Source organism: Papio anubis, chromosome 5, assembly GCF_008728515.1.
Source record: "Papio anubis isolate 15944 chromosome 5, Panubis1.0, whole genome shotgun sequence".
NCBI lineage: Eukaryota > Metazoa > Chordata > Mammalia > Primates > Cercopithecidae > Papio > Papio anubis.
In genome coordinates, this window is record NC_044980.1 from 171,698,435 (window position 1) to 171,716,798 (window position 18,364).

At 51.7% G+C, this 18,364-nt stretch overlaps 1 protein-coding gene across 4 annotated transcripts in view; it reads right to left on the reverse strand.

The window, feature by feature from the left end:
- Positions 1–18,364, reverse strand: part of ADAMTS2 (ADAM metallopeptidase with thrombospondin type 1 motif 2) — a 232,972-nt gene that overhangs the window by 25,857 nt on the left and 188,751 nt on the right. For all 4 annotated transcript variants that reach the window (XR_004183937.1, XM_031666680.1, XM_031666679.1 and 1 more), the window contains exons 11-13: positions 5,022–5,167; positions 2,859–3,034; positions 798–931 (exon numbers count right to left, since the gene is read on the reverse strand). Coding sequence is in view for 3 of the 4 variants with exons in the window: in XM_031666680.1 (XP_031522540.1) it covers positions 798–931; positions 2,859–3,034; positions 5,022–5,167 (456 nt within the window). In the remaining variant the exon portion in view is untranslated. The remainder of the gene's footprint in view (positions 1–797; positions 932–2,858; positions 3,035–5,021; positions 5,168–18,364) is intronic.

An 18,364-nucleotide genomic window follows, 5' to 3' on the forward strand; every position in this document is an offset into this window, starting at 1 on the left:
CCTCCCAGTTCCCAGCCTCCCTAGCTCCCTCCCAACCTCCAGCCCTAGCCCCCAGCCCCAGCCTCCAGCTCCAGCCCTAGCTTACCAGGACACTCCTCCTCTAGGATGCTCTGCTGACAAGAGTTTCTTAGGCTGGTTGGTGCTTAGAGCTGCCGAGGCCAGTTTTCTCCTCCATGATTCTAAGATCCCTATTTCTGTCTACACAAGCCCTAAGCAGAGGCTTTCAGTTGTTTGCGGGGGAGCCTGGCAGGGACAAGTCTATGTTCATGTCACTGTCACATGCCGAGGTGACACGATTGTTTTTCCTGACAGCCTAAGACTGAAGCCAAAGGCATCATAATAAAAGAAAACAGGGGCGGCATTTCTGCAAAGCACCAAACCAGTGACCCTCACAGGGGTCCCCCAGATCCAGCAAGAAGCTGCCCAGTGCCCTGCAGGGTGCAAGGACGGGGCCTGCTTCACAAGGATCCCCTGTAGGTCACGTGCATTGGAAATCACCTGGGATGCTCCTAAAAATTCACGCTCCCAGGCCACCACCCTGACCTGTGGAATCAGGATGTCTGAGGTGGAGTCCAAACTCTCCAGGTGAATCCTAGGCATACTCAAGTCTGAGGCTCCCAGCACAGGGAAGAGGTAAACAGACATTTGCTAAGAGCCTGCCCTGGTCCGGGCATTGTTCTGACACTTTGTGTGCTTAACCTCACGCATCTTCCCTGTAGCCCGAAAAGCGGGAGGTCAGTACCCAGGAAGCTGAGACGTGACACGGTAGCCCCCTGCGCCGGCCTCTGTGTACTCACCCTGCAGTCCCCGCGCACGCAGAGGCTGAAGGCGTCCTTGTAGGAGCAGCGTGTCCCGTCATGCACCATGCGCTTCATGGACACCACCTCCCCAGTCTCCCTGGACTCGCAGTACAGGTGGCATCTCTCCTTGGCTGGAAGGGAAGCAGCCGGGGGTCTGCAAGGAGCCCTGATGGCTTCCCCAGGTGTGTGCAAAGGAGGCACCACACAGGGAGACATTTCCACGAGGGTCTTAGGACTCACCTGCCCCCACGTGGCCCGCCCTCCAGGGCAGACAGAGAGGGAAAGGGGTAGGTGACAGCAGCCCCTGCCCTGTCTCTGTGTCTCCTGAGCCTTTGACCCTGGTGGTTGTGGACTTCGGAAGAGCTTTTCCCAACCAAGCCAGCCAGGCTGTTGGTGCAGCCTGGCTCTCACATCCCGAGGCCCCGCCTGGAGACCCCTGAGGCTGCAAATGACTGTTTGCTGGGTCCCTATCTAAATAACCCTTTCCAGGCCGGGCACGATGGCTCACGCCTGTAGTCCCAGCACTTTGGGAGGCTGAGGTGGGTGGATCACTTGGGGTCAGGAGTTCAAGACCAGCCTGACCAACATAGTGAAACCCTGTCTCTACTAAAAATACAAAAATTAGCTGGGTGTGGTGGCGGGTGCCTGTAATCCCAGATACTTGGGAGGCTGAGGCAGAAGAATTGCTTGAACCCAGGAGGCTGAGGGCTTGCCTGCAGTGAAAACCAAGACTGCACCACAACACTGCACTCCAGTCTCAGCCTGGGGACAGAGCAGACCCCACCTCAAAAAAAAAAAAAAAGGTCAGGGAGCAATAGCTCATGTCCCAACACTTTGGGAGGCCAAAGCTGAGGGCAGATCACAAAGGTCAAAGAGATTGAGACCATCTTGAAAGCTAACTTTCTGATTGAAACCCACGTCTCTACTAAAAACACAAAACAAAATAGCGGTCATTGGTGGCGGGTGCCTGGCCAATCCCAGCTACTCAGGAAGGCTGAGGCAGGAGAATCAGGTGAACCTGGGAGGCGGGGGCTTACAGTAGAGCGAGACACCTGCATCCAGCCTGGGCGACAGAGTGAGACTCTGTCTCAAAAAAAAAAAAAAAAAGAATTGTAAAAATCCTTACAGGAGTGCGTTGGCTCCCGCCTGTAATCCCAACACTGGGAGGCTTGAGGCCCGAGGCCGGATCCACCGAGGTCCAGGGCCAGAGACCATCCCTGGCTAGCTGCAGGGTGAAACCCCGTCTCTACAAAAATACAAAAAACAGCAGGCGGAGTGGGGCCTGGCAGGCCTGGGCTGGGGCTGGGGCGGTGACAGGACGTTGGGATGAGGCATGCAGGGCAGGCAGTTTCAGGTGGAAAAAGGATCATGCTGGACTCTCTGGGCTCCCAGGATGGACACACAGTTTGAAACTGGGAACATCCCCAGACCTCAGCTATAAGCCTTTATCTGCAGGGCAGCTGAGGCTGGGACTGAGCCTCATAGGGGTTGTCCTTGGCTGCCTCCAACCTGTGGCCCGTGGGGCGGGACAGACTCAGACGGGCATTGTGGGAGGCAGGGATGGTGATGTGGATGCTGGGCATTTGGGAGAAGCACTTGGGAACATAGTGCTGACGACAGTGTGACGGGTTGAAGTCAACTTTCTGACACTTGCAACTGAGAGTCCCGACTAATAGTGAAGGTCAGAGGTCACCAGATTCCTTGGCAGGGCCAGCCCCAGCCTCAGCCTTGAGCTGACCATGCAGTTCAAGCCTTGTCCACCCCTGTTGGACTGCAGGAGCCAGCCCCTGCCGAGCCCGCAGCCCAGCCACCTCTTCCGTGTCCTCAGCTACTCCAGGTGTTCCGGCTGCTCTGGGATTGCAGCCCTGCTAGGAACCTTAATGCCTCACCCGGGAGTGGCCCAGGGCAGCCACGCCAGTCAGGGTGGGCTCTCCTGCTAGCCCAGGGTCGTGGCAGCCTTGCCCCATGCAGGATCAGAGGCACAAGCCAAGGCAACCCCCACCTGCCCACCCTAGGGGCTGCCTGCTGAGCCCCATGGCTGTCCCCAGAGGGGCTCACCATCCCGGTGCTCGTGGGGCAGCCAGTGGTGCTGGGCGTCACCGTGCTCGAAGTACAGGTCCCACTGGCGGCACTGCTCCTCACGGAAGTCAGCCAGGGAGTCGGGGCAGTCCTGGCGGCTGCAGAGCTGGAAGTCGTAGGCAAGGCCCGAGCAGGTGCGGCCCCCGTTGGCCGGGCTGGAGGAGAAAGCAAAGGCCTTGCCGCTCAGCGCCAATGGAAAGAGGCAGCACCCGGGTGCCACCTGTGAGATCTTTTCGGGGGATCCCTAAGTCTCAGGTGTCGGGGGGCAGCTCTCCTGAGCAAAGGGACCTTGTCCTGCCACGTCACAGGTGTAAGACCTGGGCAGTTCCCCGGCCTGTCGGGCCTCAGAGTGAAGATCTTGAAAGGACAGGGCAGGATGGCCACATCCTCCCTCCTGGGGCTCCTGTGGGGAGGCAGCATCTGCTCACAGCCCTGGTGCCACCCCCTCCCCAGCACTGGTGCCTGGGCTTGGAGATGAACAGGAAGCTGTGATTGGGTGTTTAGGTCTGTGTTCCCCACGGGGCGAAAACCCCAGCCGGCAGGAGTTGGGCGAGTCTCCTCTGCAGCTGGCCCTGGGCACTGAGCCTGGCACGGAAAGAGGCATGCTGAGGCCCCAGGGTCCCGGTGCTGCTGCTCTGAGCAAGTGTCTGGCACAAGGCAGGTGTACCACGGCCGCTGGGTTTTCTCCCTGCTGACAAGGTGGGCTGCGTCTCTGTAACGTCTTCACTTCACTGAGAACAGCACCAACCCACACACTGCCTCTTGCGGTTCTAAATGCCCAGCAATCTCTTCCCGAGTATGGTGTAAAAGCCCCAAGGGTGCTTGAGGAGGGGCCACGGGGCTCCCTGCCTGCTCCTGGCCAGGAGGGCAGCCTGGAACCTGGGGCAGGAGGACGGCAGGGGTAGGAGAGGGCTCCATGCACACGCGTGTTCACAAGTGCTGCTGAGGGAGGCTGTCCCACTGCGGGATCCCAGGGCATGCATGGGTCCCCATGCCCTGTTGATATGGTCTTGACTGCCTCCCCAGAACCAAGACTGATGGCCCTCTCTGGCTCCCCAGGGTCCAGTTCAGGCCCAGCCAGAGCAAGCAGAGCAGCCCAAGGGAACAGGACCCAGGAGCGGCTGCCGAGGCGGGAGCCCAGCAGCCGGGACGCACCCCAGAGGCCTGCTGGCCAGCTGGTAACTGGGCCTGGCTGTGCATCTGTGATGCCTGATTTGAAGGCTGGAAATCTGTTTTGTTTGTTTTTCTAATGTGAAATTACAGATTGTCAATATTTTCAGGCAAATCAAAATCTTTAAACTACCAGACAGGCCAAAAAGGAAAGACAGAAGCTCTGTGCGTCTAAGCAGCCACAGGGCCTGCAGCATAAGGGCCCGCTGGGCGGGTGGGAGACGGAGTAACGCTGATGTTTGTGGAGGGTTCTCCCTCCACCCCAGCCCCGCCAGGACGCTCCCTGGGTGAGGCCGGGGTGAGCGTTCAGGCAGGAGGAGGCAGGCAGAGGAGGAGGGAAAGGACGGTGTGGCTAAGAAAGTGGCTGTGGGCCAAGGAGGTAGCATGGGCCCAGGAGACATTTACAGGGTGTGTGGGGTGAGGTGGGAGCAATGAGAAGGGGCAAGAGGACAGCACAGGGCATGGGGCCTGCGTGACGGGCGGGGGTGGGGTGTGGCTGGGCATGGGGATGCAGCTGGCATGGGCCGGCTCCACAGGCTGTCCCTCCCCTGGACAGCCAGACACTGATGACAAGTCCTGACCCTGCCCTCACCTGGCTGCAAACAGCTGCCCAGGGGCTGGCCTCCGGGGGCCTGAGAGACCACCCCCCTTTACCCCCATTTTCCGCAGCTCGGTCCTACCTCCTCTCCTCCATGCCCATGGCCAGGAGAGACAGAGTAAACCTGTCTAGAGTGGGCTGCAGGCAGGTGGGCCGCGGGCCCAGTCCAGGGGAAGGGGTAAGAGGCAGAGCTAAGCGTCCCCTGAGCCGTGGCCCCCTCCCAGGTAGGGTGAGGCGGGCGGGGCAGCCTGCCCTGCACCTCTCCAGAACTGGTGGGCAGCCACAGGGCCCTCCCGGACAGGGCTGGCTGGAGAGGGTCTCCTGGACCCTCAGCTGCCACTCAGGGAGGCCAGGGGAACGTGGGGCCAACTCACTGTGGGTTGTCGCACTGGCGGGTCCTGAACTTCACGCCCGTGCCACAGGTACGCGAGCATGAGCCAAACGGACTCCAAGCGCCCCAGTTGCCGTCCCGTTTGAGGATGTCGGGCGTCAGCCAGATGCAGTGTCCTTTAAAGCAATGCTGAAAGACAGGAAACCAGTCACTCCACTCACCCTCACACCGGGCCGTGGGGACACTCCTGCGCTCCGCAGCCTGCAGTGCCTGGGACACGTCCTGGCCTGGCGCCGGGGCACAGGGGGAGCTCACCCTCCTTGCCCCTAGATGCTCAGAGCCCCTGGAAGACAGGCCTCAGCCGCCAGAGGCAATAAGAGGCACAGTGAGGGGCCGGCCTGCCCTGCCTCCCGCTTGCTGACCCACCCTCCTGCCTTCCAGCAGCTCTGTGTCCCCTCAGCCGGAACCTGCACCACACTACGTCGCCAGGATAGATGCCTCCTGGGTGCCCGCACGCAGCCCGTTTATAAAGATACCACTGGCGTATCAGGCCAGTGACTGCGAGACATACAAGGTTTATTTAAGTAAAAAAGGCAATTTAGAGGAAATACTATGGAAAAGAGGGACAAGTAATATGCCGACACGGTAAAAACCAGGAATAAAGTCCAACGCTGGCATGTAGGAAAAACAATTTCACAACTTCATCGGATCACAGTGCTCCCATTCCTCTAGGTCTAGGGGGAGGAAGCGTCTCTAGTTTAGGGGACACGCTTTAAGAAGAAGATTGCAAAATTAAAGAATTAAATTAGGTGCAAAATGGATTATTGACTTGAAATGAGAAAATACATCACACAAAAACGTTTTAAAACTGACAATCACCACAAACAACCAAAAAACAGAGAAAAATGATAGAACTTTTCCTTCAGTTCTGACTGCGTACTGTGGTTTTTTTTTTTTTTTTTTTTTTTTGAGACGGAGTCTCGCTCTGTCGCCCAGGCTGGAGTGCAATGACTATCTCGGCTCACTGCAAGCTCCGCCTCCCGGGTTCAAGCAATTCTACTGCCTCAGCCTCCTGAGTAGCTGGGATTACAGGTGCCGCCACCATGCCCAGCTAATTTTTGCATTTTTTTTTTTTAGTAGACACAGGGTTTCGCCACATTGGCCAGGCAGGTCTCAAACTCCTGACCTCAGGTGATCCACCCTCCTTGGCCTCCCAAAGTGCTGGGATTACAGGTGTGAGCCACCATGCCCGACCGACTGCATACTCTTTAACCCTTCTTTGTATAACCTAATTTTGTAGCACTGTTTCCACAAAGAGAACAGAAAGAGAATGCAGCCATTCCTTAGCAAACTCTTCTCAGCAAACCATTCCTCAGTAAATTCTTTCTGTAAAAGGGCCAGAGAGTAACTATTGTAGACTTTGCAGGCTATATAATCTCTGTTGCAATTAATCAACTCTGCCATCAGAGTTTGAAAGCAGCTGTAGACAACCTGTAAATGAATGGACATGGTTGTGTTCCAATAAAACTTTATTTATAAAAAGAGGCAGCAAATAGAAACTTTGAATGGAAGTGTAAGGAGGTTGGTGAGCCCTCTCCCCAGTAACCAATGAAAATTAGTTTATAAAAAGCAACAATTTAAAGTCTTTGGAAATTGTCCTAAGGTCTATACAATAAATGAAGAAGCATTTTTTTTTTTTCAAGAAAATCTATTAAATCTTGGTAAGAAAAGCAAAAGTCTATGGCATTCGAGCCACAACCCTCCCCCATTCCTTCCCCAGCTCAGTGTGACAAGGCTTTACTGCCAGGAAGACGGGGCTCCCTCTACTCCAAGCTCCCAGTCTGAGGCTACAGTTTCATACTGAGAGAGCCAGGCCACTGGCGTCACCCCTCCCAACTCTGTTGCAGAGTCTATTTCCGGTGGGATGGCCAAGAGGCCTGGGGCCCCCTTCCCCTATCCAGGCCCCACTCATAGGGCAGAAGCTCTGCTCCAGGTACAGCAGGCCAAGAATAGTGGACCTGATAGCCCCCTCCCCAGATTGCTTGTAGGGCAGAGGTTCCATGTTGAAAGGGGCAAGCCCAGAAGACTAGGGGCTACCATTCCCATCTAGTGAGTAGTTTGCAGGCCAGGAATGTCACTCTGGGAGAAGCAGGCCACTGACCCTGCTCCTAGCTCTCGTGCAGGGCTACAGGGGTCTGCCCAGACAGAGAGTCAGAACAGAAGGCTTCATAGCTCTCCCTAATGTGACTGACTCGGATCTGAGACAGAGCATGGAGGATGTTCGTGTCTAAGGGCACTGTCAAAAACAACAGGGGTCTTAGCAGTGAGCAATTAAGAGGAGGCCAATGGTCCTAATAGCAACAAACAAAACGGTAAACCAACTACAGGTTGAGTATCCCTCATCCGAAATGCTCGGAAGCAGAAGTGTTTGGAACCAGAAGTGTTTCGGATTTCAGATTTTCAGATTAAGGATGCTCAACCTGTAGAAGTTAAATAGACAGAACCAGGGACAAAGACAGTTAAGAGCCCTCCTGAAGCCCTCAGATACTGGCAACACCCTGCTCCTGTGAAAGGTCTAGAATTTAATTAGGTCATATTGTAGAGCAAGTTATACACCTCAGGACATTGTCAAAAACAATACAGCAATCAGTCGCACTAGCAGTTAGTAGCAGCTAGCAGTTAGTAGAAGGCCAACAGTTGGCTGTGATAGCAATAAAGGCAGAATGACCAGAAGCTTAATGGAAAGATCTGGGAAAGAGATAGTCAAAGAGAGCTGGGCTAATGTCACTGTCCCAGGGGGTTAGGAGCCGGGGTGCAGTCAGGGGGACTGTGCATATGACCAAGGCTGTGACCTCTGGGGAGCAGCATCAGTGGCTGCACACTGCAGGGCAAATAAGCTTCACTGAAACAGCAGGACCAGGTCACAAAATCCACAAGCAAACAGTAGCAATAAGGCCCAGGGGATCATTCTCCACAGTTTCTTCAGTGTATTATCTAAAGTTTCCAGTTTTCAAGGAAACATTCTCTGAGCCATGAAAAGAAACAAGAAAGTGTGACCCACCCACAGGAAATTCAGCAGGTGACAGAAACTACCTCTCAGGAGGCCCAGATGTCCGACTTTGCAGAGAAGATTTCAAAGCAGCTATAATAAATGTGTTTAAACAATAAAAGGAAATCATGTCTAAAGAACTAAAGGAGAGTACAGGAATGACGTGTCACCAAATGAAGAATCTCAGTAAAGAGATAGAAATTATAAAAAGAACTGAATAGAGGCAGAGTGCAGTGGCTCACACCTGTAATCCCAGCACTTTGGGAGGCTGAGGTGGGCAGATCACCTGAGGTCAGGAGTTCTAGACCAGCCTGGCCAACATAGTGAAACCCTGTCTCTATTAAAAATACAAAAATTAGCCGGGCGTGGTGGCACATCCTGTAATCCCAGCTACTCGGGAGGCTGAGACAGGAGAATCTCTTGAACCCGGGAGGTGGAGGTTGCAGTGAGCTGAGATTGTGCCACTGCACTCCAGCCTGGGTAACAGAGACTCTGTCTGGGGGAAAAAAAAAAAAGAGGAAGAAGAAGAAGAAGAAGAACTAAATAGAAATTCTGGAGGTGAATAGTACAAGAACTTAAAAAATAAATTAATTAGCTCGCTGAATGGTAGATTTGAGCTGGCAGAAGATGCAGTCACTGAACTTGAATACAGATTAATCAAAACCATGCAATCTAAAGAGCAGAGAGAAAAAGAATGAAGAAAAATGAACAAAGCCTCTGAGGAACATGGAAGGCCATTAAGTACAATAAAAAATGCACAGTAGAAGTACCAGAAGAAGACACAGAGAAAGAAGCAGAAAATATTAAAAAAAAAAAAAAAAGGCTCAAAACATCCAAAATGTGATGAAAACATTAACTTACACATCTAAGAAATGCAATTAAATTCAAGTGGGGTAAGTGCAAAGAGGTCCACACCTAGACACACCATAGTTAAAATGTTGAAATTAGACAAAGACGAAGAGAAAATACTGAACATTGAACGGTTCACGATGTACAGGGAAATCACAATAAAATTAACAACGCACTTTTAATCAGAAATAATGAAGGCCAGAGGCAGTAATGTCAACCAAGAAGGTTTAATTCTGCAAAACTCTCTCTCATAAATAAAAGTGAAATAAAGATATTCCCGGATAAACAAAACCTGAAAGAATTAATTGCTGGCAGACCTGCCATGTAAGAATGCTGAGGGAAGTTCTTCAGGCTGAAAGCAAGTAACACCAGAGAATGATTCAAATCCCCATGGAAACCAAAAAAAGCACTGGAAATGGACAAACTTCTACAAAGATACAAACTACCAAAGCTGAATTAAGAAGGTATAGAAAATCTGAATAGACCTAAACAAGAGATTGAAGGAGTAACATAAAAACTCCACAAACAAATGCCCAGGCCCAGATGGCTTCACCAGTGAATTCCACCAATTAGAATGTAAAGAAATCTAAACATTTTTAAAAAATTAATACCAATCCTTCAGAAACTCTTCCAAAAAACATAAAAGGATTCCCAACACATTCCCTGAGGCTAGTATTACCCTGATACCAAAATCAGACAGACATCACACAAAAAAGAAACCTACAGATCAATATCTCTTATGAGTATAAACATAAAAATTCTTAACAAAATATCAGCAAACAGAATCCAAGAGCGTTATTCCAATATGGATGTCTTCCTTTGCAATACAGATGTCTTTTATTTCCTTTTCTTGCCTACTTGTCCTGGCTAGAACGTCCACGACAATGCTGAAGAGAAGTAGCATGACCGAACGTCTTTGTCTTGTTAATGATCATAGGGGGCTACGATTTGAGCATTGGTTTGTGTCCCCTCCAAAATTAGAAACTTGATTTCTAACGAGACAGTTTTAAGAGGTGGAGCCTTAAGGAGATCATTAGGCCATGAAGGTTCCGTCATCCTGGATGGGATTAGTAGCCTTGTAAAAGGCCAGAGGTAGCTAGCTAGGCCCCTTTTTGCCCTTTAGTCTCTTCTGACGTGAGGACGAATAGCCATTAAGCACATGAAAAGCAACGGAACAGATTTTTTGTGTGTGTGACAATGAGCTCAGCTACAGAAAGGAATGCAGTGCTGTTGCACACTACAACAGGGATGAGCCCTGGGAACGTTACGCCAAGTGAAAGAGGCCGGGCGCAAAATGTCGCGTGTTGTATGATTCCATCGATATGAAATGTCCAGAATTAGAAAATCTATAAAGACAACAAGAGGATGAGTGGCTATCTGGAGCTGGCCGAGAGTAGGATGGATTGGGGTGACTACGAAGGGGTTGGAACTTTTCAGAGTGACAAAAATGTTCCAACATTTGCTTGTTGTGATGACTGTAAAACTCTATGAATACACTGAAAATCACTGAATTGTACACTCTGTTTTATTTATTTTTGAGACGAAGTTTTGCTCTTGCTACCTAGGCTGGCGTGCAGTGGCGTGATCTCGGCTCACTGCAACCTCCGCTTCCCGGGTTCAAGTGATTCTCCTGCCTCAGCCTCCTGAGTAGCTGGGATTATAGGTGCCCACTACCACGCCCGGCTAATTTTTTTTGTATTTTTAGTAGGGATAGGGTTTCACCATATTGGCCAGGCTGGTCTCGAACTCCTGACCTCAGGTCATCCAGCTGCCTCAACCCTCCCAAAGTGTTGGGATTACAGGTGTGAGCCACTGCACCCGGCCTGTATATTTTAAAAAGTGAATTTAAATATAGATCTCACCTTATTAAAGCTGTTAGAGAAAAAAACCAATACCAACCAAAGAGGCAGCAGATGGAGTTGGCCAACACTTGCCCTGGCATATTGAGGGAAATTCTTTCTTTTTTTTAAAAAAAAAGATCAATACTTTAAAGAAGTTATGGGTGATGCCATCTGAACATTTAGGATGATCAGATTTGGAGGAGGTGCTCTCTGGTTTCCGTCCTTGATGTGGATTTCAGGGCATTTCAAGTTTTCTCTGTGGGAGCTGGCCTTTAAGACACTCTTTGGATGAGCAATGCTCGGTAACAGTTGCTGTGGATGCCTCACTGCAGTGGCAGCATTTGCAGCTTCCTGGCGTCTTTGATGTTGTCAACATTTCATGTCAAATCAGAAAGATGTCGGAACCATTTTCCTATGTGTTCGTCAGATTCCCTCCTCTTCATTAATGAGGCTGTCAAATGCTCCAAGAGCCTGCTAACTTCTTTGATATGTGTCTCTTCCTCCTAATGAGCGACTGCTTTTGGTTTGATATAAAACCTTTCTTTTTTTGGTGACAATGAGCTTTTTGAAGCCAGAGTTATTTTTTTTTCCTTGCTCATTTTCTACTACTTTAGTTTCATATTCCATTAATTTTTATCTGAATTTTCTTTCCTTTCTAATAAATAAATTTGAAAATGATAAAAGGTATATTTTATACGTATATCCAAATCAGAGTCTGTCATTTCTTCCTTATTTTATGGAAACATTCCCAAGCCACTTTCCAAATGGAAGTGAAAACAGTGCATTCAGACGTCATCAACATTTTTGCATTGTGTTTTCATTGAGGTTTCTCTTCTGTCTTTGAAATTTTTTAGAGCCCTTCATTTATTGTCATCCATATGTTGTGAGGCTAGGCCAACTTTTATTTATTTATGTTTTAATTATTTTATTTATTTTTTTGAGAGAGTCTCACTCTGTCGTCCAGCCTGGAGTGCATTGGCGTGATCTTGACTCACTGCAACCTCCACCTCCTGGGTTCAAGTGATTCTCCTGCCTCAGCCTCCCCAGTAGCTGGGACTACAGGCATGCGCCACCACGTCTGGCTAATTTTTGTATTTTTAGTAGAGATGGGGTTTCACCATGTTGGCCAGGCTGATCTCGAACTCCTGACCTCAAGTGATCCACCCACCTTGGCCTCCCAAAGTGTCGGATTACAGGTGTGAGCCACCACACATGGCCTAGGCCAGCTTTTAGACAAGCAGACCATCCTGTTACACTTGGCTTTTCTAAAGAAATATCCATGTTGGATCTGTGTTTAAAGTACTCTGTCTATAAAACAAACCCAAAACGAAAACAAAATACTGCTCATATAGAAGTAGTCACAACCTCAGGTACCGCTGAGGCACCTTTTTCTCCAAAGATCTGAGGAAACAGCCAGCACACAGCCCATATTCTGCAATGACCCCAGGTGAGTTGGCACAGCGGTGTGGCAAGTATTTCTGGAAGCTACTATTACACCTGGACAGACACAATAATTTAACTCTACTTGTAAGAGACAGAACCGTGGCAATAAGCCAAAAAAATGCCCTCAATCCATTTTCTCTGTAGTCAAAGCAGCAAAATGCCCAAGGCCATTCTAATGCCACCCACGGGAGAAGAGGTACATCAGTGAGAAGCAGGAATGAAGACAGAAGTGCTCTTAATCAAATATGGTTAAAATATCTTATTTTTGCAAAATTTACAAAACCATATGACCACGTGAACACATGGCTTGGCCTCTCCCAGGGCCTTGGAAGGGGCTCAGGTGAGCCAGGGGCCCTGAAGCCTAAGCATCATGAGCTTCATGGTAAATCGACTTCTGCTTCCTCCTCAAAGCCCCTCCATGGCTCCCTTCTTGCAGCAGGACCAAGCCCTGTGGCTGGCATCAAAGACTCGGTACGACTGGCCTCTACTTACCCCTCAGGGTCGCCTGCCCCAGCACATCAGCACTGCAGCGCTGACTGCTCTGAACAGACCCCACTCTCTTCCTTCCCTGCCCCGTGCACACCTCCAGCTCCTCAACACACACCTGGCACAGTAGACCCCGTGCCGTGACACCCAGATCCCTCTTCAGGACCAAGTCATTGATTCCTCAAACTGGAGCATGTGGGCTGCTCATGGCTCACAGCTGAGTTCTTTTCCAGGAACAGCCCCCAGACCAAAGTCATGTCCCTTTCCTGGGGACAGCCATAGCCAGTGACCGGTCAGGGTTGGGGTTCAAACGTTGCTTCAGTTGGGCCAACTCTGAAAAGCTCCAGAGCTGCACGTGGTACTGGCCGAGCCCTCTGCTGAGGTCGCATCCCTGTGCAGTGCCTCAGTCTCCCCACGGCGCTGGCCCTGAGAGTGCGCCCTGGAACTTCCACCATCAGGTCTCTGTGTCTGAGGTCGTTTCTGGGGACCCGCACTCCTGTGTCCACGCCTGAGCTGCTCCCCTCCCGTGCTTCCTTCCTGGTCCTCTTTGCTTGGGCAAGCCCTGCCTAGCGCCCGCCTTTGCCCACATCTTCCCTTCCTTCCTAGCAAAGGCCCCTCACTCATGCCTTGCTAAAACCCTCCCAGGCCTGCCTTTGTGGCAGTCTGAGCCACGTGGGGACTGCAGAGGCCGCTACTCTGGGGAGGGAGATACTGTGGGCAGGCGGTCAAGGGCTCCTCCCATCAGGCTGGGCCAACAGGAACCGACTGGGGTCAGGCAGCCCTGGTTCCCGGCCACTGGGGGTCCTAACCATCTCCTTCCTGGGCACCGTTACCTCATCTCTTGCCCCAAAGCCTCCCCTCACTTGAGCTTTGGGGAGGGGAACAACCCAGAGGGGAGGGGAACAACCCAGAGAAATGCTGGCTGGCGTTCCCCTCAGCCAGTGGTGCAGGTGGGGCTTGCAGGCGAGAAGGCGCCCAGGTAGGGTAGTGCCGTGGCCTGAGTGCGTGTGTCCCCTCAGATTCATATGGTGAAGCCCTGACCCCCAGTGTGGTGGCCTTTGAGAAGTGTTAGGTAATGGCCCTCATGAGTAGGATTGACATCCTCATGAGAAGAGACGTAAGAGAGATGCCCTCTCTCCCTGCTGTGTGAGGAGACTACGGGCACATGGCAAGCCAGGAAGAGGGTCCTCCCAGAAACCAACCTTGCTGGCACCCAGACCTTAGATTTCCCAGCCTCCAGGACTGCGAAGAACAAGGCTCTGTTGTGTACGTCACAAGCCTGTGGTATTTCTGTTAGGGCAGCCAAAGCTGTGGAAGATGGAGTGGGTGAGCTGTCCTGGCACCGCTGGAGGCTGCAGCTGGGGCAGACTCTAAATCACTGGTGGCCGCAGGAACCAGGAGCCAGGAGGATGGAAGGAGCCACATAGCGGTTCCCCTGTCCCAACTGGGCAAGCCGGTGCCTAATCTGGAAATGGAAGCTGGGCATGACCACTCAGGGCAGCCCCCCAGGATCTGCAGTGTGGGGGACCACCCCTGGGGCAGACCTGGATACAAATGTGTAGAAAGGAACAGGAAGACAAAGCAATGCAGAAAGAGAAAAAATCACCCTCATTTCCGCCACGCAGATGTCACTCTTCTAATAGGCTGGCTGATTTCCTCCTGGACAGCTATGAGCACTGAACAGTGTGATAACCCTGCGTGAAGAGTTCATCCTCTGATCTCCTCAGTGTGATGACCCTGCGTGAAGAGTTCATCCTCTGATCTCCTCAGTGTGATGACCCTGCGTGAAGAGCTCATCCTCTGATCTCCTCAGTGTGATGACCCTGCGTGAAGAGTTCATCCTCCGATCTCCTCAGTGTGATGACCCTGCGTGAAGAGCTCATCCTCTGATCTCCTCAGTGTGACCCTATGTGAAGAGTTTCACCATCCTCCTGATCTCCTCAGTGTGATGACCCGCTGAAGAGTTCATCCTCACGGTCTCCTCAGTGTGATAACCGTGCGTGAAGAGTTCATCCTCTGATCTCCTCAGTGTGATAACTGAGTGAAGGACAATCTCGATCTCGGTGTGATAACCCTGGTAGAGTTCGTCTCTGATCTCGGTGGTATTGGAAACAAATCCCTCGGTCTCGGTGTGATGACCCTGGTGAAGAACAAATCATAAGTCTCCTCAGTTGATGACCTGGTGAAGAGCTCATCCTCCGATCTCCTCAATTGATGACCCTAGGTGAAGAGTTCATCCTCCGATCTCCTCAGTTAGCGATGACCCTGCGTAGAAGCAATATCTGATCCTCAGTGTGATGACTATAGGTGAAACAATCCTCTGGTCTCCTCAGTGTGATGACCCTGCGTGAAGGTTCATCCTCTGATCTCCTCAGTGTGATGAGCCCTGCGTGAGAGTTCATCCTCTGATCTCCTCAGTGTGACCCACTGTGAAGTTCATCCTCCTGATCTTCTCAGATGTGATGATCTAGGTGAAGAGTTCATCCTCTGATCTTCTCAGTGTGATGACCCTGCGTGAAGAGTTTTATCCTCTGATCTCAGTGTGATAACCCTATTAATAGAGTTCATCCTGCGATCTCCCTCAGTGTGATGACCCACATTAGAAGAGTTCATCCTCTGATCTCTCACTCGTTGTTAGAAAAGAAACCGTTTAATGTTGTTGACATGTTTTATAACCATATGCTTAAGTGCCTGCAAATATTCCATCCACTAGAGAGACTTCAACATTTAAAGGGAAAGGTTATGTGTGCTGAGTGAATTTGGAGCCCATCATATGGGGAAATGAATGAATGAATGAATGAATCTAGAGCTGAGCAGATATGTAGCTTCCTCAGCCTAATCCTCTGGCCTATTGCCTTTTTTTTTTAAAACCCAAAGGGAATGAGCCCACCTCTCCACTCTCAGCCAAACCAGCCAAACCAGCCTATCCAACACAGTTCCATGGAAAGGCTCCCCTCCTCCCTGCCCCCACCCCACCCCTCCCACTGAGCAACCTGGCCCCACCTCTCACTACCCTGGTCCTCTGCTTCATTTCACGGAGGCCAAGGCTCTGAACCCGCAGGCACCACAGCATCCCTGCCTCCCCGTGCACACGGGTCCAGGGCAGGCAGTGGATGGGCCAAGCAGCCGCACAGAAGAGGGTGAGGGCAGATCACCTGCAGGCTCTGTGGCTTCTCTCCCAGCCACCTCCATGTCTAGAATCTAGAGACAGATCTTCTCTCTCTAGGAAATGGTGACAGCAGGAAACTGGGTGAACAGAGGTATAATGAGGCAACGGAGGCCAAGAGGGGAGTGAGGTGCTGGGACAGCCAGCAGGAGCTCCCAGTCAGCGGCCTCCTGCAGAGCCTGAGCTCTCCACAGCCCCCTGCTGGGTGTCTGGGGATGCAGACGGACAGCTCTGTCCCAGAGCCACTTTCAGCAGGCAACCTGCCATTTCTCCAGCCCGGCCAGGCTTTGCCTTGCTCTCTCCTCTCTCTCCTTCCCCTTTGGCTCCCCTTGCAGGGAAATGTGAGAGAGAAGATGACTGCTTTCCAGACGTAAAATCACAGTGCGAGAGAACGGTGATGCATAGAACAGGGAAACATCCAGACCCACATTCAGGGATTCTGACAGCTGCCCAGAGGAGCCCCTCCTCCACGTTCCCCTAACACCCCACACTGAATCCTGATCTAGGTCAGTTTCAACCTGTGCTCCTCGGGAACCAGGGGAGGCTGAGCAGAGCTCCAGCTCTGCCCCTCAGTCAGCACAACTATTCTTTATACATAAAAGGCAATGTCACTTACTGGGCTAAATGCAGAGGATCCTACCACCAAAATGAGTGAAGGGCTGCGGACAGGTCAGTGGTCTCTGTGAGGAGGGGACACTTTGGTTGCATCTGCTCCCTGTCCTCACCAGACCTCCCCCACCCCGTTTCTACCTTGCAGGAGAAGCAGGGGGCAATCAGCTGGGGTACAGGCCAGCCACACACACACATGTGGGGGCCCCACCTGCTCCTGCTCCTGCTCCCTGGCCAGCATGCCTGTGCAGGGCCTGCCTCCCATTCCCTGTGCCTCCTCCCTGCCTGGGGCAGGTGGGGTGGGCAGGGAGCCATGCTTAGCTGGTCTTGTTCTCCAACTCAGCTTTCCGCAAGCACCCCTGGGGTCACGGCAGATGTTCTGCCCTGCTCCTTCTGCTGAGGTCCTGTGGGAAGGGGACTAGCTGGGTGGTTCTGGCCTCACCAGGCCCCCAGTGAGTTACCAACAACTCTAACCCTTCATTAAATCTGGGCACATCTTAAAAACACCAATTCCCAGGTCTTCAAACAAAACCTTATACACGAATGTTCACAGCAGCATGACTCACAAGGGCCAAAAGGTGGAAACCACCCAAATGTCCCTCCATGGAGATAACGGATACACCAAATGTGGCACATCCACACGACGGGAGGTTATTCAGCGATCGAGAGGAATGGAAAGCGGACAGACGCCACACAGGATGACCCTTGGAAACATTCTGCTGAATGAAGTAAGTCAGATACAAAAAGCCACATATGTATGATTCCATCTATATGAAATTCCGGAATAGGCAACTCTAGAGACAGAAAGCAGACTGGTGCTAGCCAGGGGATGGGGTGAGGAGGGAAGGGAGGAATGACTGATAAATGAAGCTTCCTTTTTGCAGTGATGAAAAGCTCTGGGACCGGGCGGTGGTGATGGTTGCCCGACATTGCGAATGTACTAAATGTACTAAATGCCACCGAATTGTGCACTTCACTTTTATTTTTAGTTTTTGAGACAGGGTCTTGCTCTGTCGTCCAGACTGGAGTGCAATGACGCAATCTCAGCTCACTGCAACCTCCGCCTCCCGGGCTCAAGCGATTTTCATGCCTCAGCCTCCTGAGTAGCTGGGATTACAGGCACCAACCACTGCGCCCAGCTAATTTTTGTGTTTTTAGTAGAGACGGGATTTTGCCATGTTAACCAGACTGGTCTTAAACTTCTGACCTCAGCCTCGGCCTCCCAAAGTGCTGGGATAACAGGCATGAGCCACCATGCCCGGCCTGAGCTGTGTACTTTAAAGTGGTTCAGATAGTGAATTTTATGTGAATTTTACCATAGTTTAAAAAAGAACACCCAAAACAATTATTGGATCCTGCCCCCAACAAAAGTCTTCAGGGATGGGCCTGGGAATTTGTTTCTTTCAGAAGCTCCACCAGGGACTAAAATTAGGTGGCTGGCCCAGTCCCGAGCCAAAGACTTCCATCAAGGAGCCACAGGTCCAGACAGTTTGGGGGCGTTCCAGGCCTGGCTGGGATGTGCACCGGTGTCCACGCCCCACTCCCTGCCCCCACTGCAGGGCCAGGGTGGTCTCAGTGGGGCTGAGCCTTCCCGGGCATGGATCCAGGCTTAGCTCATTTGCATATGCCAGCCCCCTAGCAACTAACTGGCAGAGTAGGGGGTGTGTGATTTCATCTGAACCAATGAGAATCAGGTCTGGAGTTCTGGGAGGACCATGGGGAAGAAGCCCTTCTTTCAAGAGTCACCAGAGGGTGGGAAGTGGGCCTGGGGCAGCCATCAAGTGACCTTGAAGGACAGCGTGCCCAGCAAGGGACAAACACCGAGATCCTGGGGATGGAGAGGTTAAGCCTCATGCTGGGGCCGAGGACTCCAATGCTGGCCTCGAAGGTGACCCACAGTGCCCAGGGGTGACCAAAGGCTGCCAGGACCCCAGAAATTACTC